This window comes from Aythya ferina, assembly GCF_964211825.1.
Source record: "Aythya ferina genome assembly, chromosome: 8".
Classification (NCBI taxonomy): Eukaryota; Metazoa; Chordata; class Aves; order Anseriformes; family Anatidae; genus Aythya; species Aythya ferina.
The window spans coordinates 3776368-3801394 of record NC_140304.1 but is presented as its reverse complement, the minus strand read 5'-3'; the positions used below and the strand labels follow the sequence as shown (position 1 = coordinate 3801394).

At 35.9% G+C, this 25027-nt stretch overlaps 1 protein-coding gene across 3 annotated transcripts in view; it reads left to right on the top strand.

Annotated features, from left to right (window-relative positions):
* The window catches only part of DPYD (dihydropyrimidine dehydrogenase), a 355040-nt gene that overhangs the window by 167549 nt on the left and 162464 nt on the right, over positions 1 to 25027 (top strand). For all 3 annotated transcript variants that reach the window (XM_084526956.1, XM_084526955.1, XM_084526957.1), the window contains 5 exons: positions 2543 to 2650; positions 4546 to 4715; positions 6392 to 6602; positions 15802 to 15986; positions 23828 to 24043. In XM_084526956.1, the coding sequence (XP_084383082.1) occupies positions 2543 to 2650; positions 4546 to 4715; positions 6392 to 6602; positions 15802 to 15986; positions 23828 to 24043 (890 nt within the window). The remainder of the gene's footprint in view (positions 1 to 2542; positions 2651 to 4545; positions 4716 to 6391; positions 6603 to 15801; positions 15987 to 23827; positions 24044 to 25027) is intronic.

Genomic DNA, 25027 nt, shown 5'->3' with positions numbered 1-25027 from the left:
CTTAATATTTTTATTTTAACAGAACTAAATGCAGTCATTATAAGGGCAAATACTAAACAGTGAAGGGAGAAACATCAGCATCCAGTATATCTTCCAGTGGGTGCTTAGTAAAGAGAGTGAAATTGTGCCAGGTATGTATAGGAAGAAGACGAATTTTCCCTATGTTTCCTATAAATATTGCAAAATCGATTTTCATGGAGTTTTCAGCAAAATGAAAGTAGTATAAGAAAATAGCAGAAAATGCCATGTTTACTGACTACGTCTTAAACTTTTTTTTGGTCATACTAGCCAGAGCAAACAATATTGGATACAATGCCTTTGTAATATAAATCCTTTGTTTCCAGTGGCAGTGAGCCTATGATGAACCTGAACCATGAACATTACAACAGTCTCTTAATTCTGCTCTCTCTTCAACCAGTGAGAGCTAAATTACTGGTTCTTAGAGATGGAATCTTTTTCATCAGTAGATGATAGAAATGTCGAAAAAAAAAAAAAAAAAAAAAAAAAAGATTTTTTTGGGGGATGGTTTTCTCTTTGTTTTTGAACAGGGATAGCCATAAAATAGAAAGGAAATTATCTTTAATTCATCTTGCACCTGTCAATAATGGCAAAAGTGTTTGTCCCAAGAATAAACTGAGGCCGCTGAGCTGGTCTATGTTTATGTCAACTGAAATAGGTGCACTGCTGTTCTGTGCCTGTAAGCAGTCATGGAGAGCTTTTGTCAAGGCATTCTTGTCATAGATAATTTAGCAATATATAGATACTTAGAGAAAGACCTATGCAGTTTTTAAGTATAATTTTGCATGTATATTATACGTATGTATATGCATATACATACACATGCATTTTGCATATTATACTTTCAATAGTTTCAATTGTACAAAGTATTTCTGGCAGAGTCTTAAAATATCCATTATTCATTCTTTATTAGCTGATATTCCAGTCTACCCTGGAATTACAGCAAAGGTCTTGAATTTCAGCATGTGCTAGTATTTTCTAACCTTATTTTTCTCAATATCTAGCTATTGATCAGAAGTGTTTTGATAGTCAGGTGTTCAGCAATTGATTCATTGTTTTGTTTATTAATAGAGATCATGAAAAGCTCTCAAATACTGTGAGGTATTTGAAATTCAAATATTTCAGCATTTTTTTCATTTGCTTTTTGCTTTGTAAGCCTTTTCAGTTCACTGAGGCCTGCTTTCCTTTTCTTCACTGAAGCTATTGAAACTAAAGATACTTTTTTTTTTTTCTTTTCTTCTTCTCTTACAGTAACTTCATTCAGGGCTGTAGAGGTTTGAGAAGCTTCCCCCATATCGGGTGACTCATGAGAAAATCTGAAGGGTTCTATGACTGAGTCCTGATACTCTGATGTAATGAGGCAATGTTGTGCTGCTTGGAATAGCATTCCTCAAAGTGTAGTCCTGCTTTGTTGTTGATGCTAACACAATACTGTTGGGGTTTTCCACCTGCAACTCTCAAAGAGGTGAAAAGTCATTCTGCTACCATCCATGCCTAGGAATGGAGGGAACACATTACTTTTTCCAATTCTGCTTACATGATCTAAGGACTCCTTGGATGTAGCATGTTTTCTTAGAAAAAATGTTGACATTAATTCCACTTCAGTATGCAATGATTAATTTGCATACTTTCATGATAATATGATGTGGTTTTTTTTTAGATTAATTATGAAAGTTGAGGCCCTGTTGAAAATGCCCTGATAGATTATTTCCTTTGCATGACAAAAATGTTTAAACTTCTATGCTGGCTAGACCTTCTGTGCTGTCCAAATGTATGAACTGCAATGTGAAGATAGTTTTTAATAACCGGAAGATGCCTTTTGCCTTTTTTTAATTGAAAGGTATTTGTTGCTATTGTTGGTTTTGAAGCCTATCTGTATCCCATGGCTTCCCTATACATTTGTGCTATTAATAACTATAAATTACTGTGAGCCAATAAGGTTTTCAGGATTTTGAGCAAACAGTCAGGGACATGTAAAAGTGATGACATACAAGGACTCACAAATAAGACACATTAACAGCATTGCCACTCATGCCCCACTCCTCATCAGTTAAGCTGTTCATTTGTGTTACCTGCAAACTAGATGTCTTGAAAAATGCCTCAAAACAAAGGGAAAAAAATAGTTCACAGCAGTGAGTTACATGTGTGTGAAAGAAAAGTGATACAGGAAAAGCTTACCAGAGTTAACCCATCCCCAGTAGCTTTTCTGCTTCTGCACCCCGTATATCCTATTCTCTCTAACCCTCTTCTCTGCATTTATTTTGTTATGAGTTAATCTGAGTGCACAGGCTATCCAACAAACTCTGTTTTCAAGTGCCAGTACTATTAACAGATCACCCATTAAGTAAGTTACTGACTACGAACATGAAACTACAGTCATTTTTGATGTTTTAGGGAACATCTAAGGTTTTGTCAGAATGCTTGTATTGTCGATGTTTTTGAGAATGTACATGTAAAATAAAATATATATTTGTCATTGAAATTTCCCTTGCAGTTCTGATCTGCCTTAAAATGTCTATTTCAGGTTTACCAGAACCAAACAGAGACAGTATATTCCAAGGGCTGAGAATGGATCAAGGATTTTACACATCTAAAGACTTCCTACCTTTGGTAGCTATGGCAAGTAAACCAGGTGGGTGATACTGTGTTTTTGCTATAACCATGTTCAGTAGTAAATCATTAGCAGTTCTTGAGATATCAAAATACACAGATGGTGTAAAATACAGCATCACATCCAGTTATAAAGCACCTCCTAAGGAAACGGGTGTGGGCCAAAGTTTTTTTCGGTGAGCTGCAACTTCAGGACTGTGCATTGAGGAAAGTTGGTCATGGAGACTGTAAAGCAAATAGTCATATATAAAAAATAAGTACATGGCAATTTATTACCCACAAAAACTTGTTTGTTATGTTGAATTATATTAAAAAGATATCACAAGGTTCTCATTTGTATAAATTATCTTGATATAAATAACACAGCAAATATAAGATGAAAATCTTATATAAGATTCTTTAATATAAGATGAAATATAAGATGAAAATCTTGAAATGACCTGATATTATTTTGCTGGCCCGTATGAACAGCTGCTTTGTATGTTGTTGATAATTGTTTTACTTGTAGCACTGTGATCCCAAGTCAGTTGTGTGCTGAATGTTTTATAGGCACATTTAAGGGAGCACTAGTTCCTTACTCAAAAACTTCAGGACGACAGTAGTATGCCTGAAGTAAGTCAGTGATGCCAGTTCATAGACATCAAATTCAGCCTTGTTTTATGCTTTTACATATTTGTTTTGAATGCAGAATTGGCTGTTTGCTACCCAGGGATTATAGATGCTTTCAGGGGCCCTGAATGTGATGTCATAAACTCTAGATGAGTGGATGACATGAAACTTGTGATTTATATGCCATGCTCACTCACAGTCTAGATTCCCAAATGCATTGATTAAAAATAAAAAAAAAAAATCATATACTATTTTCTGAGCATATACTTAGTGCACTGTGTGGTCTTGTATGCATGACTACATGTTTAACCACTTTAATCTACAAACCTTTTTTCTTCTGTCCATTCAGAAACTTCTTTTAGCATCAAATAGGGTTGCCTGCTAATTTAGTAGACTTTTCATAAACCATGAGTTAAAGAATATGTCTCTGGCGGCAAATTATTCTGCATATAAAAGTGAAGTTTATTACCCCATTTTACGCAAAATATTTAGGAAAGGAAACTCGGCATCCCATCTGTCCCATCTCTCTGCTGTTTTGATCAAATGTTTATTTCTGTGTATTTTCTTAAGCTTAGGGAGCTCAAATGAGTTAGGAGAAAAGGGTTGATTTTGTTTTGGTTTTAAAGAAAGAGATGTTTTAAAATGAAACAGATTGAGAATATACACTGCAGAACATTTATTGATTAACAAAGGAAAAGCAAATCTTGCAAAACAATCTCTCTTTGTAATAATTTGACTAAAAATACTGTATAGAATTCTGTACAAACACATAGATAATTGTGTACTATAAGGGACTAACTTTGAGAAACTATTATACAACTTTGAGAAACTATTATACAACTTTATCAACAACTGGAAAGTATTCTTTAGAAAAACACTAAGTATTATTCTTCATAATCTGTTACAATGGTGTTTTTTTGGTGTCTTTTGTTTGTTTGTTTGTTTAACTGTGAGGATAATGAATCTGATAAGTGAGAAGCTTATTTTTTTTTTAATAAAAAGATCTTACAATGCTAGTTTTCACCCAACAGGACTCACAAAACTAGAAACGTGTTGTCATTTGTATCCTTTCAAGACAGAAGGGTTCTGTTGCTTACAGTATTGACTATGAAATTACGTATATGAGCATATCTTAAAAATGGGAATAAAACTGTCTTTTAGTGAAGCAGAATAATTTGATAGTGACACTCCATGCTTAGAAACTGTAAGACGCAATTTTACAGTGCTTTGAGTACAAGTACCTTTTGAGCTGTCATGCAGAAATGGTTTCTCTACTTGAAAATGGGGTTTTTCCTTTCATCTTTTCAGGGATGTGTGCCTGTCACTCTCCATTGCCATCAATACATGGAACTGTGATTGTACTTGGGGCAGGAGACACTGCTTTTGACTGTGCAACATCTGCTTTACGCTGTGGAGCTCGTCGTGTATTTGTGGTCTTCAGGAAGGGATTCACTAATATCAGGGCTGTCCCAGAAGAGGTAAAATTGAATAATAGCATTTATGAGAAGGAATATTGGTTGTTATTATTGTTGTTACCTGTATAGGGCCTAAAATTGTGCAGTAGGTACATTAAAAACATCTACTAAAGGCTTTGTTTATAACAATTATCTTAAAATGTATAAAAGTTTATTAATGATCTGAGGTTTGATTTGCATAGTCTCCTTATAAGTCATTTTCTTCTGTTGTATCAATTTCCTGTAAAGTCTGAGAGAGATGTCTTTGCATAAAAGGGGTAGAATTTCCTTTTAATTAGAAAATACGGTAAAATTCTTAAAATCTTGGAAACACCCCAGAGATAAAACAGGTATTTGAGTATTGTAGGTGACTCTTCAGGTCCAAGAATTATGCTTTCTGGCTTCTGTCTAATGAATCTCAGTGATCCTGACATAGCTTTGGGAGTCTATAAATTCTTGTAAGGAAATTACTTACTGTGATTTTCATTTTGAATCACTGCCAATGGCAATAGAATGATGTCATTCATCACAGATTTCAGTGTTCAATTTGATTTTTAGTTTGGCTTTGCACTTTGGCATTTATCAGGGCATCTGCACATTTTGAAACTGACTCTGCCTTCTCAATTTATTTGTGTTACATGAGGATTTTTTTCAAGTTGGGTTTTCTTATTTTGGTCTTTTTCCATTATAATTTATTTGGTATATACTTTAGATACTTACATGCTTTAGAATAATTGTACACCTAATGCACGTCTTATCAAGGGAATTATGGGAATTTGGTCATTTTTTTGGTGAGCAGCTTAGAGATCCTGTAGAAAGGGAATGGAGGTGGGGAAAAAAAAAAAAAAAATGGAATGGAGGTTCCAAAACATAATTTACTTCTGTTTCTGTTGCACTTCAGATAAGGATTTTAGACACAATGAGATTAGAGAGGCCATTGTAGCTAAGAGACTCATACTATTCAGACTCTTGCTAATTAAGAATTAGAAGTCACTCTGAACCCAAATCTTTGTTAGCAGCCTGGGTCAATTCCTAAAAGTTGTCAATGTTCATCAAATCGTGCAGTGGATTTGAAAAAAAAAAAGGGGGGGGGGGTGAGGGGAAGTACAATAAAAATAGTTTTAGCTACTAATAGCCATGATAGAATGAGGTCAGGTTGGACATTTAATAAGATAGTACACATACAAGATAGTTACATGTACATTATTTCTCAAGTAAATGTAGACAATCGAATTCTGAAGTCTCTACTAAGATATGCTGTTTGACTTGAGTAATGTTATCACAACAGAGAATCAGGAGATCTTAAGTCTGGGATGCCACACAGAAAACTGTTATTTGGACATAGTATTCAGTACTTTAAAATAAACACTTAAAGTCATAGAAAACACAAATCAGTTCATGTGCTTAATTAATACTAGGCCTCTTAAAAAACAGGTAGTTGCATAAAGTAGCTCTTTTGCCCTCAGAGGAGTTATTCAGTGACAGGGAACAATAAGAAAATGCATCAGAAAAATATCTGCATTGCAAATCTACTACGTGCCACTGTCTAGAACTGATTGATTTAAGACAGTAGAGGCTCTGAAGATGACTATCTGTATACAATACACCAGTGCCTTCTACTAAAGAAGAATATGTGGTAGCACCTTGAGTCAACTTTTCACAAAGCTTTTCATGTTTATTTTATTGCTTTTACTCTACAGATGGAACTTGCAAAAGAAGAGAAGTGTGAATTTCTACCTTTCCTCTCCCCCCGGAAGGTTGTGCTTAGAGGTGGACATATTGTTGCAATGGAGTTCATTCGAACTGAACAAGACAATGATGGAAACTGGAAAGAAGATGAGGATCAGGTTGTCCGTCTGAAAGCTGATGTGGTGATCAGTGCCTTTGGTTCCATTTTGGGTGACACTAAAGGTAACCCTGACAAATGTATTCTCTAAATGCTGCTTGTTATTTTAGCTGCAGCAATTTTGTGCCCTTTCACAGTTCTGTGAAGTGGGTCTTCTGGAGGTTACATAGCTTGTGACTTGGTTCTTTTCACAGAAGTTTATTTGTCCTTTAGATATACGTGTACCTCTTAGATGAAAACTAAGGGTACGAATAACAAGCAGTTTTCTGTATGTCATTGTCTAGAGCAGGTATCAATATTAGAGGTACAATTGCTTTCCTCTCAATGCAAATGGGTAACAGAATACTCATGGAGATTTCTTTTGGTCTCAGTAACTAACTTTAGAGAAACTTATGCTACAACTTTAAACTGAACTGATCCGATCTGTGAAGCTTTTTTTTTTTTTTTTTTAAACTATTGAATTAAGCAAGAATTAAGATAGATTCATTATTCTGGTTTAGCCGCTCTGGGTATCACTTATTTCTTATACATATGCAAGAGGACTGTGGCTTCTCTCATATGTACAGGATTTGTTAAATTCACCTGCACTTTTCTCAGCATGTCTCACTATTTACTTGCACTTTACAAACTTTGGCCTTAAAAATTAACACTTACTTTAATAGTCAATATACAGAGATGGCATTCCAGAGACTGAACGTATTTTCTGAATATATAACAAAGAGCAGAAGAATATGACTTCAACTAACAAATGAGAATTGAGCAGAGCTCAGACTGTATTCTCCTCCTCTTACACTAGGTTAGATTTAAAGAGTTCAGGTACATGCATCAAAGGTGCTTTGAAAGTAAAAAATAAACAAGAACCCCACTGACTCAGCAGAAGATAGTTTAGTAAAATGAATAGATGCTCATCAAGATTTGGAGGTTCTGAAAGCCTTAGTGAGTGATCAATGTGCATGCTTCTCCAAGGCACAGTCATGCCAGCCAATTATTCCATGACATGTTGTCATACTCCTTTGGGCATAAATGGTCTTACAAAGGACTGGGAGAGTTAGTGCCTCAGAGTGCATGTCAATGGAAAATTTGGTGATCAGATATTAGTCCTGTCCTGCCTGTGCAAAGGGAATTTCAAACTTTTTTTTTAACATAATTTTGTGGTTTTGTGAATCTTTTCAATCAAGGAAGACAGTAAATCTAAAATAATCTAAGTTAAGTATAGTAATGTTTGTGAACATATATCAGGCACTTATAAAATGTGTAACTTTTCACATCTGCATTTTCTGTATATGCATTGCTACTCTACTACAATTAAAAAGAAGGATCAACTTTCTACCTTGAAGAATAATATGTAAAGTTCATTCCAGGTGCATTCCTGTCTTGTGTATATTGCTAGTGTTTTGGGACAGGTTAATGAAGCCTAGGCTGTTATCTAGCTGGCAACTGTAACCCAGGTACTCACACTGCTACTTCCTCAGGGCTGCCTTCTGCTGTGCACTTGCTGCTGCTTTAATGGGTAGGCAGAGGAGCAGCAACTGGGACTCCACATCTCTGACAGAACAGACACCCATCCCACATGGAGATGGAATCTGTATAAAGAACTTGGCACCTATGTTATTCATGTTTGTGGTTCAGTCATAACCCACAGGAAGCACAGAGAAGAGATACATATATATATTTTTATATATATATATATATATATATTTTTTTAAATCTTTAAGAGGTTCATTCCACCTACTCTGTTGGTGGAATTGACTTGAATTGAATTTTGGAAAGTTTTGTTGTTTTTAAAACTTTGTTGTTTTCGAAAACCCTCTGTTTAGGTCTTTTGGGAGGTGTTCTAGAACCTCGTGATAAATACTAGCGTATGCAATCATTTTCACGGAATCACAGAATTGTCTATGTTGGAAGAGACCTTAAGATCATTGAGTCCAACCTCTGACCTAACACTGACAAGTCCTCCACTAAACCATATCACTAGGTTCAACATCTAAACATCTTTTAAAGACCTCCCGGGATGGTGACTCTACCACTATTTTATTGTGATTCAGACCCTATGATAAAGGAATGGTTCTGTTTTCTCCCACATTACAAACTGCGTCATCTAAAAGGTTAAGTTTACCGTGTTGCTTAGCCATAATCCTGCACCAGTCTTGTATCTTCTAGTATGCATTCACCCTCTAAATGACTTTTTGTGAGGTATTTAAACAGGAACATAAAATGGGAGGGGAACAAAGTCATGCAGTGAGCTGATCGTGAAAGGAGAATTATTTACCTTGGGTTGAGCAATGCGCCTCAGTTTCACAATCTATTTTTGGTGCAACTGCTATTAGAATAACAATCAAATTATAAAGAAATATTAGCATAGGTTTTGTACAACAGTATGAAAGTGAAAAGAAACTACGACTGGAGGGAATGAAGTGCTTATTCTGAGCACACCATTTCAGTAGCTTTTAAACCTTTATTTTTTGTCTAAGCTGTCTTAATGAAAGTCAAATTTGCTTTTCACCATTGAGCTAGATTACAACCAAATCTCTAGGCATACACAACAAAAACGGAACAACAACAACAACAAAAAACAAACAAACAAGCAAATTAAAAAATAAAAAAAACACACCATCTTATATTTGTAGTGCCTTTTTTTTTTTTTTCTAAAAGGAATAATGTTTTTGACATTAAAGAAATTGAGATATTCAGATATTCATCACCAAAAGATGGAGAAAAAAATACTAGAGATGTTCAAAACTGGTGAGGGCCTGGAGCAACTTGATCTGTCTTGGAAGAAGGGGTTGGAATAGGTGACTTCCAGAGGGCCCTTCCAGTCAGAATTAATCTATGGCTGGTGATTCAGATGCATGTTGAATAAATATGTTATCTGTTGGTCATAGAAAGTGTAAGGTCAATGAACTGGTGTTGGTACAGGCTAAGATAGCAGGATTTGTCCTATTCCTATTAATATTGTTTAATGCTGGTGTTACTAATGTAAGAATAAAGAATATGTTATGAGAACAAGAGGCATTGAAATCAAACCTAGCCGCAATTCAGCCAAGTGTTCAGAACAGTCTTGATGAACCTGTTTTAAAGTTTTGTTTAGCATGACATAAATGTATGCGTGACTGCTGGCCTGAGCAGAAATAGCCCATAGGCTAAAAAGCTTTTTTTAGTCTGTTACACTTATCCAGATGCTTCTTGTTCTTGCACGGGAGCTATTAAATTTGCAACTGAGACTGTATGCACTCACAGTAGATATTTAGTCTTTTTTTTTTTTCTTATTTCTTTTGTCAAAATAAAATGTTAATTGTGTTTTTAAGCAACAGTTCTAGTAAATATTCATTCTCCCACTGGGAATCATGTAAATGCATCATTAATTAAAAAGAAATCAGTTCTCCTAAATCCATTTTATGCTCAGGAAGTTGCTAATAGACAAAGCAGGAGAGTTGCCCTCTAGACTGTTTTAAGAACATTAGCACTTTACTGAAACCAATTTAAAAAAAAAAAAAAAAAAAAAAAAAAGTTTAAATGAATCTACTACAGATGGAGTAAAAAAAGGTTTTGCTTTGCCTGGTTGTTGTAAAAAAAATTTGCAAGCACAAGCCTTTTTTAATTTATTATTGCATAGATTACCAAACTACCAAACTCTTCAAGCCATCTTAACTGGCCCATATAAACAGATGAAGTAGAATTTTGTACCTTTCCTTGTGTTCCTGCTTTTTTGCTCTCTTTGTCATTCTGGAGGCCTACAATGGGTTAGTGAATATCAGAAATATCTTCTGGCACCATTCTACATTGCAGCTACTCAGTATACATGCATGTAATTCTGTCTACTTCCAGAGCACTGCATATAGCCTCAACATTCTATTTAACACCACTCCAGTTGGTTTTGAAGTCTAAACTTTGAATAACCTTTCTCTCTCTCTCTTTCTCTCTCTCTCTCTCTCTCTCTTTTTTTTTTTCTTCTGATAAGCAAAAGGGAATAACATTTGTGGACTGCAAAATTTTGCAGTAGAACAAATGTCCTTGTTCTGATTTATTTTTTTATATTTCTGAGGAGATCCTGTACTTTCCGGGGAGAAGCAAGAAAGAGGAAGTATTCCCATTTTCCAAAACACTGAATCTTAGAGTGGCGATGTCTATTTTATTTTCCCTAGGGAAAAAAAAAAAAAAAAAAGTGGGGGGGAATGCAAAAAAAAAATATCCAAACAAGCTCCAAATGCCAATTCTGCAAATTCCCCCAGCTCCAGAGTAGTAGATGATCTGTGAGCAAAATACATGTTTTATTAAACAACTTTTATACAACTTTTAGACATCTTCCTGTTACTTTTAGTATGACTGTCATCTTGCTTGGAAATTGCAGCAGCAAAACCAGAAGACTATTACTAGAGTATAACTAAGCTCCTACTATAGTACTACATGCCAAAAAGATAAATTTTGCCCTAGTTTACAATTTTATGATTTAATCCATTCCTACTTAATAAGTATTTGTATAGATTCAGAAGCATTTTCTAGGGAAAGGCCAAAAGCTTGCAGAGCTGTGTGCTCAGAAATAAAAAAAAGAAGTTTTACTTCATATAAACATAGAATTTCAAATTATAGGGAAGGCAGAAAACCTGCAGAGAGTGCTGAGTTTATACAGCCTTGACAAAAAACTTCAACCTCAAAACACTGAAGCCTTGACTATCTAACGAAAGAAAAAGAGGGAAGAAGAGATGTTGTTGTGATATCCCAGCTGGGGATATTCACAAGAGCCACCTAGTACCTGGTGTCTCCCTGCACAGCATCTGCTTCTCACCCATAGAATAGACCTCTGGTCAGCAGGCTTTTTTAAGAATTGTTATATAAAACTGAAGCTTTTAGAGACTCAAAAGATTCTTAGTGAAATAGGTAGGATTTTTGCTGCTGACTCATTTGGAACAGGATTTTTCTCCACAAATAGGTTTACTGAAGGAGTTTGAGTGCAACAGTTCCACACCCTGGAGTTGTTTCCAACTTCCAGTGCCTAAAAGCAGCTTTGTAATGACTCGTTAAGACATTTTAACGTGGAGCAGGCATTCTGCTGTTTCATTTGTTAGCCATCAGTGCGCACCTGCCTCCTGGTGCCAGGCAGAAAACAGTCGGTAGCAGGCTTCCAGCAGGAGTCTCTCCCAGCACAGCTGGACCTGGCTTTATCCAGTCAAACCACTTTTTAATCCTGTTTCAGTACGTTAGTGGGGCAGAGATGAGGGAAGCATGATTGTGCCTTTCTTTGTTTGCTGGGCCTCTAGATTGGGCAGTGTCAGCAGTTAATGAGATCGTTGGTGCATGTGATAGCTATGGTTTTACATTTGAGATTAAGAAAGATACAGTATATTTGTATTTTCCTGAAGTAATGCTACTATTCACTGTAAAGGAAGTCTGTAAGATGGATATCAAAAATAACATTAATGAGCTACTAAAGCTAAAATTACAGGAACTTATGAAATTGGTTAAACATAAAAACCATTAAACTGTTTATTGAAGCTTCACAGATATACTGCAGCTAATGAGCATTTCTGCTATTTAAATAAGCCCAAATTGAACACACATTACACGGATACATAATTAGTCATGGCAGTCAAACACACACAGATTCACTTTTAAAGCTTTATTTGAGGAATCTTTTCCATTTGATTTGTTTTGTTAATTAAAATATTTTTTCTGTATTCACTTATATTTTAATATTGTTTTTGCAAGCGCAATAATTTGCTGCTGCTTTTCCATTTGCATTTATTTGCTCTGTGAGTATAGCAAATGTGGAATATATATTCAGAACTGTCCTTTTGTTTGGTGTTATTTGTGTTAGCATCACTTGATAGCATTAGAATAATTCAATTGTGTGTTATCTTTCATCCAGAAAGATCCTTCAAATTATGTGTAATATCTCATCAGGATATAGAGGAGAAGGCAACACAGCCACAGGATTGCACTTTGAATTTTCAAGAGAAAAGTTGTATTACTTTTTAAAGTTTAAAGAGTGTGAGGGTGCAGTCATTGCAAAGAAACGCTTCTCCTTACCCGTCTCCCAAATCATGTACCAACAAAAACACAAAGTGTATTGCTTGCATATTGTTCAATGTCAAGCAGCAATTCAGAGAACTGATAGTTGGGTTTGCCTCCTTACAAGTTCACATTTGGCTCCTAGGCCCTCTCACACCTTGCAGGGGCAGAGAAGAAATTCCCAGCCAAAGTTCTCCCCTCCATCCTGCAGGCAGTGTAGAAAGTGGTCCCTCTCGCATCTTAGTTGCCCCGGATACCAGATCCAAATTGTGAGGACATTAAGAACTCTTATATAAGATGCCTTTAAATCATGTCCTTATTTTTACTTAACCTAAATCTTGGAGCTTTTCAGAAAAACAGAAGGAAGTAGCTGCTGGATACTGTGTCAACCTTGCCACAAGGGAAATGTTCTTTCCCAGTTTTAAAAATACTGATCAGACAAATCCCTAGTCCCTGGGGAGGTGTTTCAAGCAGGGGTATGTTGGGCTTCTTTGCACTCAAAAAGCTTTTGATATAATTATGTCCATGCAGCTATTTTAGCACAAAACAAGCTGAAGATGCATTTGAGAAATGCAACAGATCCAGGGTAACAGAAGTAATGCCTATTTTCCCCCAAAGTTAAGGAATAAGGAGTCAGAACTTCTAGTTTTACATCATTTCCTGCAGAAACCTACACCTCAGATAGCATGTTACCCTCTAAAACCCTTACTGTTGTTCAGTGCTGTCTCAGAGAAACAAGTCATCTATTCATACCCTAGCACCAAACCCCGCAGCACCAAGTTTTCATCTTTTTTTTTTTTTTTTTTTTTTTCCTGAACATGTCTTTACAAGTCGATATGTATTTAGCTTGCAAGAACTGTCAAGACCACATGCTGAGATGGTACCACTGCATGCAATAAGTTATCCTATGTATGACAAATATAAGATGATCAAAAGCTTTCTTGAAGTACAGACAGTCTGAGACATAAAGAGAAGGTTAACATTGATTTATAAATATTACTGAAGTATAATAAAACTACTATCAGCTACTATCAGCACTTCCTTTTTTTTTTTTAAAAAAAAAAAAAAGAAAAAAAGAAAGAAAGAAAAAAAAACCACTTATTTCCCAGACTGACAAATGTCTCACTCTGAAGGTTGTGTTTGGTGTGATCTTTCAATAATTTAAATATTTTAAAAGGAAACAATTTCATAACTTTTTTATTCTGCTACTAGGCAAATATTATTCTTGCCAAGTTAAGCTAAAACTGTATGCAGGGTAGGAAGGATTCTGCAAGCAATAGGTCTTGCATGTAGACTATATACTTCTGGTATGACAGCCTGCTTCCAGCTTAAAACTGTCTTCTGTGATTCTGCATTCTGAACCAATGGCAAAAAGAATACTTTGGATTTGAGTCCTATGGATGTTTGTATATGCCAAGGGTGAGAAGGAGAGCATAGGTACTATTAGCAGGTTACAGTGTGTCTTGCTCTGTATTTTATTATTTTGCCCCTGATTATGCACAGCTCTCTACTTTGAAATGCATGTGTAATATTTGATTTAGAGGTGAAGGGAGATACAGAACCCAGGAAGAAAATTCCATCATGATGATGTGCAAGAAAGATGTCTTTGAAGCTTTCTGCGTACTTGGGTGTGCATTGGGGCTACACTGTGAGTTTGCCCTTGTACTGGTATGGGAGAAATTTTCTTGTCTTAAGCTAGCAGGTTTCTCTTTTACATATATGACAGCACAACTACATCAGTTTAATTGACCTTGGCAATCTGCATATGCTAGCGGTATGTCCCTAAGGGACATTGCAATTTTAAGCTGTGTTTTATAGAAAATCTTCAGTTTGTGCAGACTTAAAGCTATATAAAAATAACTCATTTTGATATATGGCGTCAAAGTTTGCTGAAAATATTTATTGAAAATGTGATTCTCTTCATGAAGCTACTTTGAAATGTCTTTGTGATCATAATAAAGTAATTTTAAAAGTTGCATAATAAAAATCATATTAACAGAGCAAGATTGTTTTTTCTGATTGTTTACTTGTATTTAAAGCCATTTTTCTAATGCCATGAATTTTTTTGTCTGCATTATTTTTAAGTACAATATTAGTTCATGTGCAGAATGCCTATATATGCTGTTTTCTCACATGAAAAAATGAGAACATCTTAATGAGTGATCTAAAAAATTTCAGAAATTGCTGCGAAAAATATATTGACAATAAACTGTGTAAGCATTTCATTTTTATTGCTTTTATTATTATATTCTTAATATACAGAAGTTTCAAAATGACTCTTACTTTCAGAATGGTCTTAGCTTAGATAACAATTCAGAATGTTTTTCACTTTATTGAAATTTATCTTTTTTTCAGAAAAACAAACAAACAAACAAACAAAAAAAACCTTTAAAATCAACACACTTTGTCAAAGACAAAGCTTTCATAGCATAACATTCCTGGTGGGGAAAATGTCCCATCTGAAATTTTAAAATCAGATTTAATAATGACCTGTGAAAAAGTAGCAGAGTATCATTTCTGTTGTGAGCATTAATAAATGTGACAAGTACAGTTTTGGAAGTCTAAATGAATTTCTAGAAATTGCAAACTTTTTTTTTTTTTTTTTTGCTTCAAAAATCTCATGCAGTATATTAGGTTGCACAGGAGTATTTATGTTTGCTTTTCAGGTGAAAAGCATGTTGATGTGGAAAGTGCAGTACAAAGCTCTGTGGGAAGGGAAAGGGGGAAAATCTATTTTTCCTTTGTTAGTGTTGTTCCTTAATAGGATTTTCAGAAGTGTTGGATTTTTTTTTTTTCCCAAGAGATAAATAATGCCAGTGAGAAAGACTTTGTGAGTCCCAGCTTCTGGGATACATAGTTTATTTTGAGATTAGTGACCAAAAGAACGTTAAAAGCAATTATTTCTTGTATGAAGTCAGTCATTTTTTGTGAATCTTGTCTCTGTTTATTTTGTACACGTATGGCTTTGCAGACACAAATGTTTATTTTTCTGATGTTACCAAAGAACAATTGCATATAACAGATGATGTTCTTTTGTCCAAATCCTGTTAATAACTACGTACCTCCATTAGCTCAACCAAAATGTTTGTGTAAAGAATAGGATTTTTCAGTTCTATTGTAAATTCACATTTAAGTAATTGAAAAAAAAAATAGGCCTTGGAATTGATCTACTGATTGTTATTAGTATATATTTGAGAGATTTGGGCAACACTTTTTTCTTTCATTTAATAACATATTTGTCCTTCTCTTTAATTGCAGTCAGAGAGGCCATGGCACCTATCAAGTTTAACAGATGGGGTCTTCCTGAAGTAGATCCAGAAACCATGCAAACGAGTGAACCCTGGGTTTTTGCAGGGGGTGACGTTGGTGGTCTTGCTAACACTACAGTGGAATCAGTAAATGATGGAAAACAAGCCTCCTGGTACATGCACAGATACATACAGGTAATTCTTTAAAAGTGTTTTTCCAGTTTCTATCTGCTTTCAGATACCTTAATTGTGATTGCTAAAATGTCTTAAAAAAAAAAAAAAAAAAAGATAAATATGCAAGTTTTGAGTAGCTAACACCTAGATTATCTTGATTTGTACATTTCAGATTCATTCAACTTGGATCACATACTTGAATTTGGGGAGTTGAACCCAGCTTTTTTATATTATCTTAACATTAAAATCCAGGCAACATTTTCTTTGCCCCCAGCTCTGAATTCCACTCAAAGGTAGTAATCTTTCCTGCACAATGCACAGTGTAAGCAGAAATCCTGGTTGGGGGTAACTGGGGAAAAAGAAGTGAGCCCATCAATATTAAAAAGTAGAACCGCTCTACTGCATAAATACAAAATACTGTCAATGTTGATACCTGGGGAAGACATTTTTAGTATTTTTAGACTGCAAGTGTACTAACAGTTTACAGATAATTCCGATTATCTACACCAGAACCGAAGTGTGCTTTGATGTGTCTGATGAAGTGGATGCATGAGACAGACAAAAAATAAGCACTGAATTCAAAGAGGAAAATAATGCAAAGAAGACAGAAAAAAAAAACAACACTTATTTCCCAGACTGACAAATGTCTCACTCTGAAGGTTGTGTTTGGTGTGATCTTTCAATAATTTAAATATTTTAAAAGGAAACAATTTCATAACTTCTAAGAAATATAAGAAATGGGAATTTAAGAGGCACAGACTTGAAAAACCTGGTAACTGCATGTTCCTTGTTGGTGCTTTTTCTATATTGTTGAGCACCTCTGCTTGCCCTACCTTTTGTAGTTAAAGAAAGAACACAAAGCCTAGAGGAGCTGCAGAGGAACCATCAGAGACGAGACACAGCCTGTGTGTGGAGAACCAGCTGACAAGGAGTGTGTTCATAGTGCAAGGAACTTTTTAGAAACATGGTACATGATTCATTCTCCCACAGAAAGAGATTTGAACAACTGAAGTTGGGACTGTAACAGCTCGATGTCTTTCTCCCCCATCCATCTGCTCAAAGCCTCTCTGATTGCATGTTTGTGCAATTTCATGCTGTTGGGGTCTGATTTCACTTCCTAAAAATACTTCAACTGAAAGCTTGTTGTTAGTATCTGTGCATATTTTTTCTCACTTGTTCTAAAGCAGTGTTTGTGTCCTGTCTTCTTAGACCCTATGAAAATGCTGAGTGTGAAACATCTTTAAACCTTGACCTGCTTGCTTAATTTCTCAGTGCACAGTGAATTTGGGTAACTGTGATAGGGGAGAGGGTATCTCCTTTTTTTCTCCTTCCTCCTTAGCCTCTATAAATACACACATCACTTAAAAAACCCTCCTTTTATATGTTGCTTCCTCCTCAAAGCTTACATTGTTTTTCTCTGGAATGTATTAAATACTTTGGAAGAAATCTGAATAGTCATGGCTTGAGAATTAGAATTTTAAAGCAAGCAGGCTTGTGATATTAGAGCATTTCCGTTACCCTTTGCAGGTTTCAAGGCAGTTTATTCGACCTTACAGTCTCCCCAGGAAGCTAATGGGAAAGCCTTACAGCAATCTTCACAGGAAAGTTTCCAAATGTCAAGTGTCACCTTTCCAGCTGTTAGATGAATGGGTAGCCCAGGGGCATTTATTTGGATGTGCAGCCCTTGTAAAATCTGGTTGCTGTGGTGGAGAGCACTGTAATTTGGCAATTTACTTTGTTTTTGGAACAGGTAGAAAAGTTAGATAGCAGAAGAAGGTTTGTATTTTAAACTTGTTGTTTAGCTGAGAATCGTGTTACCTGTGTGTGTATGCATGCCTTTTGAGTATGTATGCTTGTTCCACTGCCCTGTATTGTGAAAACTTCCAATATCAGATGAAGAAACACCCTTACAAAGTCCCTAATTTTCTGTCTACTGTGAGATTCTATCACAAGTAACCTTCTTGTGATCTGAGTGTCTGAATTGACATATTTTTAAATACATTGATAGATTTTAATTACTTTGATTCCTTTCATCCATTTGCATTTTAGTTACAGAAAGAGGTAGCCATTTCCAGAATCACCAACTCTCTCAGCACCAGGTTCTATAAATAATGCAGACAGTCTTTAGCAAAATAAAAATATTCAGTAAGATTTCTCAACCAACCCTAGACCATGTCAAAGACTGAAACTCAAAAACACTGCCCCAACTACTTGCTGAATGCCCTATTTGAATGGCATGCTCCTGCTATGCCAACCTACTCCAGACAAAAGGCTAAGCAAACAGATGGGCCTGATATGTGCCCTGAAACTCCAACCATTTCAAGCTTTGGCACATGGTCAAGTGAAGCATGAGATCCAGGCTCACGGACTCTCCAGCAGAAATGCCTTATGTTCAAAACTGGGAATTATTTACAGAAGCTTCTTGGCTGCTCTTACCCTGGAAACCTTCCATCATTAGTTGCTTAAATATCTCCTGCCTCTTAACATTTTCCTCACACTCTGCTAAGCACAGGTTCATCTCAAAAATTATTGCCTGCAGGTGTGTATCAGGCTGGTTTGTATAAACACAACCAGTCAAAACCTAACCAAGGGTAGCTGCATTAGAACCTGTGTGAAAATACAATTGTCTTTGAACTATTCTTTACATATCAGGAGAGATCCAAATAGAATCAGCCCAATTCATGCAACTATATACTATCCACAACATTTCTTGGAAATTCAGCCTTTTTTGTTATCCCATGAATGATGTAAACATTTAGTTAAATTAGTCTTGGTGATTTATTTTGTTTGGGGATTGCAGAGGCCTCACTTTTATCCAACAGTGACTTTATAATCCTGGGCAGAAGCAATATAGGCTGCAGTTCTATTCTGTGTCTCAGTTACCGTGCATTTCTTTTTGGCCAGTGAATGGGATTTAGTAATACAATAGTTACATTCAGAGTGATTCACAATTATTGCAGGACTAACATCTAATTTTCTATGCCTGTCTTGAGAGAAAAGTTGAATTCCTAGACCAGGAAGATGCCAGCCTTTACACTTTACTCCTACTCTATTCATACACTTAGCAGTGGAGCATTTTCCCATATCTGGCTATCAAGCTGACATCCTATTCTCACTAAATCCCTCTAATAAAGTGACTTTTCCCCTCTGTTTCACAGTTTTTGTTTTGTTTTGTTTTTTTAATTTAAATCTATTTGTCTGTTTGCTTGTTGTGATCAAAATGTACATCATGTACTTAAAGAATAGAGGGCTGGATCACAACCGATATAAATTTCACTTCACTAAGGCACGCTGTTCAGTTTGAATTTTGAGTGCATTACTGTGCAACTTGGAACCAGTGTTGTGTATTTTTTATAATCTTTCTTTATGTTGTCAAAAAATAACATGGGCTTTGTATCTGGAGAGTATAGTTGATTCTTTTTTGAAGATTGACCATTCTTATGTGTTCCTTGGACATGCATGAATGTACATTATTTCACAATCAATACCAGAGACGCTGGAAGCTTGTTTTTGAAGGTGTTAATTATCTTGTCTGCTTCTTTCCATGCTAACCAAAGTCAAAAAAAAAAAAAAAAAAAAGTCCTTTGACTGGCTAAAACACCATCATGCCATCATGTGAAACAGTAGCACGGAGGCAAGTAACAAAACATTTTCAGAACGGTGGACTAAGTGCAAGTGCAGGAAACCTGGTGTTTTAATTCCTTACTATTGACCAAGCAATATGTCTGCTCCAGAAACAAAGGAAGGGGGATTAAAAAATCTCTGTCTGACTGGACAGGGCCCTGAGCAACCTGCTGACAGAGTTGACACTGCTTTGGGCAAGGATATTGGACTAGATGATCTCCAGGCATACTTCGGACCATTCTGTGTGAAATAATGTAAATGTATTTAACGAAGCTAACTAATGGATAATTGGAGAGAGAGAAAAGCTTTACAAGTAAGGGAGAAAAGCTGTGTTTTAAGGTCAGACTTGCAAAGAGAGAAAGTAGGAGAGGGATGAAAGTATTCAGAAAAACTCTTCCAAGCAGTAGGATTTGTAGAAAAGGCTCTCTGTGAAAAATAACAGTAATACAACTACTCACTTTCATAGTCTATCTTTGTTAAAGGCACGAAAATGGAGTTAGACCATATCGGTGTGGTTAAGAATTTTCTCCATCTAAAGAAAATGAATGTCACAAATTGTATCAGGTTTAAAGCTCAGACCCTGTCTGAGCCCTGCACTACAGACTGTACTGCTTTTGCCTCTGGGCATATCCTGGTTAGAGTAGGGCAGGGACGCTGCACGCAGTGTGCTGATGATTTTTCACCACCTTCTTCCAGTGTCCGAAAAATTGCCGTGCCTGGAACAATAAAATAAGTACCTGCAATATTGTTAGCTCTGCTGGTTGGCATCAAATTAGAGGAAGAATGGGCCACACTTTTTGTCCTCTATTTTTAAAAATCAAGGGAAGAGTTATTATAAATAAACTCTTGCCCGCAGGCTTTCTTTTCCTATTTGTTTGTGCAATGTCAGGGAAATCCTTCATTATAAAGATTATTTTGCTTTCAGGAACCTATAAAACATTTTAGTTTGCCAAAAGTTTTGCTTTGTAGAAAGCAACACATCAGGGCTTAGTAAATTTATTTCTTTTATAAGCATTGTGCTGAAAGGAAAACCCAGCAAAAAATAAATAGAGCAAAAAGGGAAGTGATAGGAAGGAGGAAGATAAATCTGCAAGGATGTGTAGCCACTGGCTACTGAACTAGCTAGCTTCATCCTGCCCCTGTGTATGCTTTAAAGACCTGGCTTATTCCATTAAAACCTTTTTTTTTATTATTATTATTTTCTTCCAGCGCAGCTACCTCCACCCAGTTCACCTCATCACAACAAACCGTTAGACACATCCTGTGGTCCTTGAGTGTATCTGGGTGGAATTGGTGGTGGTTTTGCTCTTTGTGGGGGTAGTTTGGCAGGAAGAATAGGCATGTTTGCAAATGTTTAGGGAAATTGTTTATGACCAATTTGCATGCAGGAGGGAAGGCCTATTTTTGCATGGATGTATTCAATCATTTTGTTCAAATCCTTCAGTGCTTTAGTAGATTTTTTTTTCCTCTTGCATTAGATTTATTTTCTGCTTTATCACAGATCATTTTGGGTCTGTATTTAAGATAAAATTTCATGCTACACTCATTTTAGGTGAGAACAGCTTTTACAGATTAAATTGTCCTTCTTGGGAAAAGAAACAGTACAATGCAACTTAAGCTGCATTTTAAGCACTTAACCTATCTGTCTGTCTCTATCTGCCTGTAGTAATCTATTTGTACAGTTATACAATGAATGAGTAGTTTGTGAGTCATCCACTGAAATATATTCACAGAGAACACTTGAACAATTCTGGATACCAAACAAATTAACAAATAACTGCTTTCAAAATGGAAAATTAGGTTTATTACTCACATGTGCACATACAATGGAGTTGGCCAAAAACCTTTCCATAAGTTTTTCTTTGCTGTCATTCTCTCTCATTCAAAGAGTTTAGTGTAAGAGTTCAATATATCAACATTAGTTTCAGCAGATCTCCCAACTTCCAAATATGTAGGAGGGAAAAAAAAAGTGCTACCATTTAAAAAATGTGTTTATTTCAATCTTACTGTCCAGGAATTTCTATGTTGGTATAACAAACAATATTTTGCAGTTGAAATTTCAGATAAGAAAGGCTTTAAATAAATAAATAAATAAATAAATAAAAGGGTGAAATCAAACCTAAAAACATTCAAATAAAATTTCTTTCCTTTTTTTTTTTTTTTTTTTTTTTTTTCCCCTCTGATTTGTCAGCTAACAAAAGTTCATTAGAGGTAGAGTACAGTGCTGTTTGTGCTTCTAAACATTCGTATTCTCCCAGTGTAGGAAAAGTCCTGTGGAGTAAGAGATGCAGGAGGCAGTGTGTGACTTAGAAGGGAGGATGCAGGTGGCTGTCTGGCTTATTATAAAGTGACTGAAACAGCTGCTAGCTGGGTGAGGTCACAGTACTGAAGGGTCCCAAGTGCTAAGGATCTTCAAAAATTAGCTTTTCTGAAAATGTCCTCCATTAGGGACACATTCAAATTCACATCATTTAGGCTAGAGTAATTTCACCACTTTCATTGCTTTTATGCCATCGTAATCAGAAGATCTTACCCCCAAATATCCTCTCTGTCCGAGGAATCTAAGCTCTGGGGTCAGAATGTGAGGCAACTCCAGAGCAAAACAGGTAAGTGGACTCAGGTTCAGAAACACTCATAAACAAAATGCACTAAGTCAAAAATCAACCAAAACAAAGCAAAAAACTCATTCTCTCCATACTTATTGTCATGGATAACACAGAGTAAAAATACATTCTTAAAAAAAAAAAAAATCAACAAACAGCAACAACAAAAAAGCAACCAGAGGCAGCAATTTTTAAGTAGCTGAGGTTTTTTTTGTTTTGTTTTGTGTTTTTTTTTTGTTTGTTTTTTGTTTTTTTTACTCTTTTACAGTAAATCTTCCCTCCATCTCCACCAGTGGTTCTTTTTGTCCTGGTGAAGAAGTCGGTTGTTGTGTTGTTTGTTGTTTGTTTGTTTTTGTTTGTTTATTTGCTTTCTTTTAAGGCTGGAAGAAGCTGCTGTGATCTTAAGGTGGAATTTCTTAGGAACACAGGCTCTGTAGAGCTTCACTGTATTAGAAATTCGTGCCTAATTTTGTTGTATTTTTATTGACTCAAGCATCTGAGTGAGCAAGGATTTTAATTCTACCTACTACAGCCTGATTAGGATGCTGTTCAGTATCTGCACATGGGAAAAGATTTTCTCTCTACAATTTTTGCAGTATTAGATGCAACATTTATATTGAAAGCATTTTGCTTTGACTCTCCAGAGAAAATGCCATCTTTAAAACTGAAAACAAAAGTGACTATGGTGTTACAGTCATAAAGTATATATTCTTCTTTGATCCCAAATCAGTCTAATTTTTGTCACTCTTGAAGTGTTCTTATTCAATAATAGATTTGCATGTTTTGATATGTATCCCATGGCATAGGATACATAAAATCTTAAAAAGGAGATGAGGGCAAAGGTGCAGTAACTCCATGTATATCGCGTAAAGACTGCAGAATGATCTTGCCCTTGAATGCTTTCTCTCATTTACTGCAAGTCCCTACATTTCATAGAATATCCCAAGTTGGAAGGGACCCACAAGGATCATTGAGTTCAACTCACAGCTTTGCACAGAACTGCCTAAAATCAAACCATATGTCTGAGAGGGTTGTCTAAATGCTCCTTGAACTCCAGCAGGCTCAATGCTGTGACCATGGCCCTGGGGAGCCTGTCCCAGCACCCGACCACCCTCTTGGTGAAGAAACTTTTCCTAATGTCCACTTCTCATAAGTCGGCAGCTGAGAAGATTACTGGGTCTGTCAGACACAAAGGGTCTGGGTTTTTTTGCATGTTTCACCTGTGTGTATGTGTGTTTTTTTCCTTTTTTTTTTTAACCTCACTACTACTGGCTGCTGTAGGAAACAACTATCTATTCAGAAAGTCCATAGAAACCTTTGGATTGAACTAGGGTAACAGTACAAGATAGGAAATAACTGTTTCGTTATTATTATTTGGTTATTTTCAACATGGCATAATATCTCAGCATGAATGCTCTTTGGACAGAAAATGTTCCATGTGCAAGTGTTTTGTATATTTTACAAATATACAAAAAAAAAAGAAAAAAAAAAGCCTGAACACCTAATGATTGAAAAAATGGCTATTATATATGAACGCTTCCCTTATCAAGGTTACTCCAGTTCAGACAGACCCAACACAACAGTAAATTATATAAAAATGAATCAGCAAAAATTACTTTTTTTTTTTTTTTACAGTCCTTATATGGTGCTGAAGTTTCTACTACTCCAGAACTACCACTCTTCTATACTCCTATAGATTTAGTAGACATCAGTGTAGAAATGGCTGGACTGAAGTTTCCAAATCCTTTTGGCATTGCCAGTGCAACCCCTGCTACAAGTTCTTCAATGATTCGAAGAGCTTTTGAAGCTGGATGGGGCTTTGCTGTCACTAAAACATTCTCCCTGGATAAGGTAAGAAAATACCTTAAGCCATGTTTAGCATGTAAATATTGCTTTGTATATTTGAAATATCTAAATCTTTTAGGAGTCTCACTATCTAGCCTGTAGAAAAGAATAAGCAGGGGAATGTATGGTGCATCATGTGGGTTTAAATAATCTTGGAGCTTCCAGCAGTGCGGTGTAAAGGTGAAACGATTTCTGTTTGTCTTTTTGTTTGTTTGTTGCAATTAAAGGATTTACACTCTTCCCTTTTATTCAACAACATTTTAAATATTAACCAACTAGTAACAGTAATGGTACTTTTTTTAAACATTGCAGTGAAAATGTTTTCTGTGAGGGATCAGAATGCAAAGGGAATGAGTAACAGCTTTATCAAGCAACTCATGAAAGGCTGTTTCCGTGCCAAGGACTGCCAAGATAAGCCATGGAAATTGAGTTCCAATTGCAATGTGATAATGTAGGTGTGAGCTTGAGACTGGGTGGGCAGTGGAAGAGAAAGATGGGAGCAACATAAAACATGCCTATGGAAGGACTAGTTCTGCTGAAGGTTTGTAGTACAGAGATAATACTTCAGTAAGATGAAGTGGAAGAGGAAGGAGATAGAATAAATTCATGAAGACTGTGGCTTGGTGTGTCATCTAAAACAAATTCTCAAAGCAATTTTTATTGAAGTGTCTGTTCGGATTATTTGACCTGAGAATTGCATGTAGACTGGGCTTTCTGTTACAACAGTCAAATGGCAAAATGAGACTTAGAGCAAGTTTAGACAGTGAAACAAGCGGACAATTTTGAGAAATGTATTCCAGAGGAAAGAAACGGGATTTGGGTTGGGATTACTTGTGTTGGGAGGAAGAGGATCAGAGGGAATGCCTGAGTAAGTGTGAATGATGGCAACGTGTTGTCAATTAATGACAAAGACAAGCATGCAGTGAAGAGAGCTTTTGAAATACATTTGGAAATGAGGGAGTTTTATTCTTGATTCAGAGATGAGAAGTA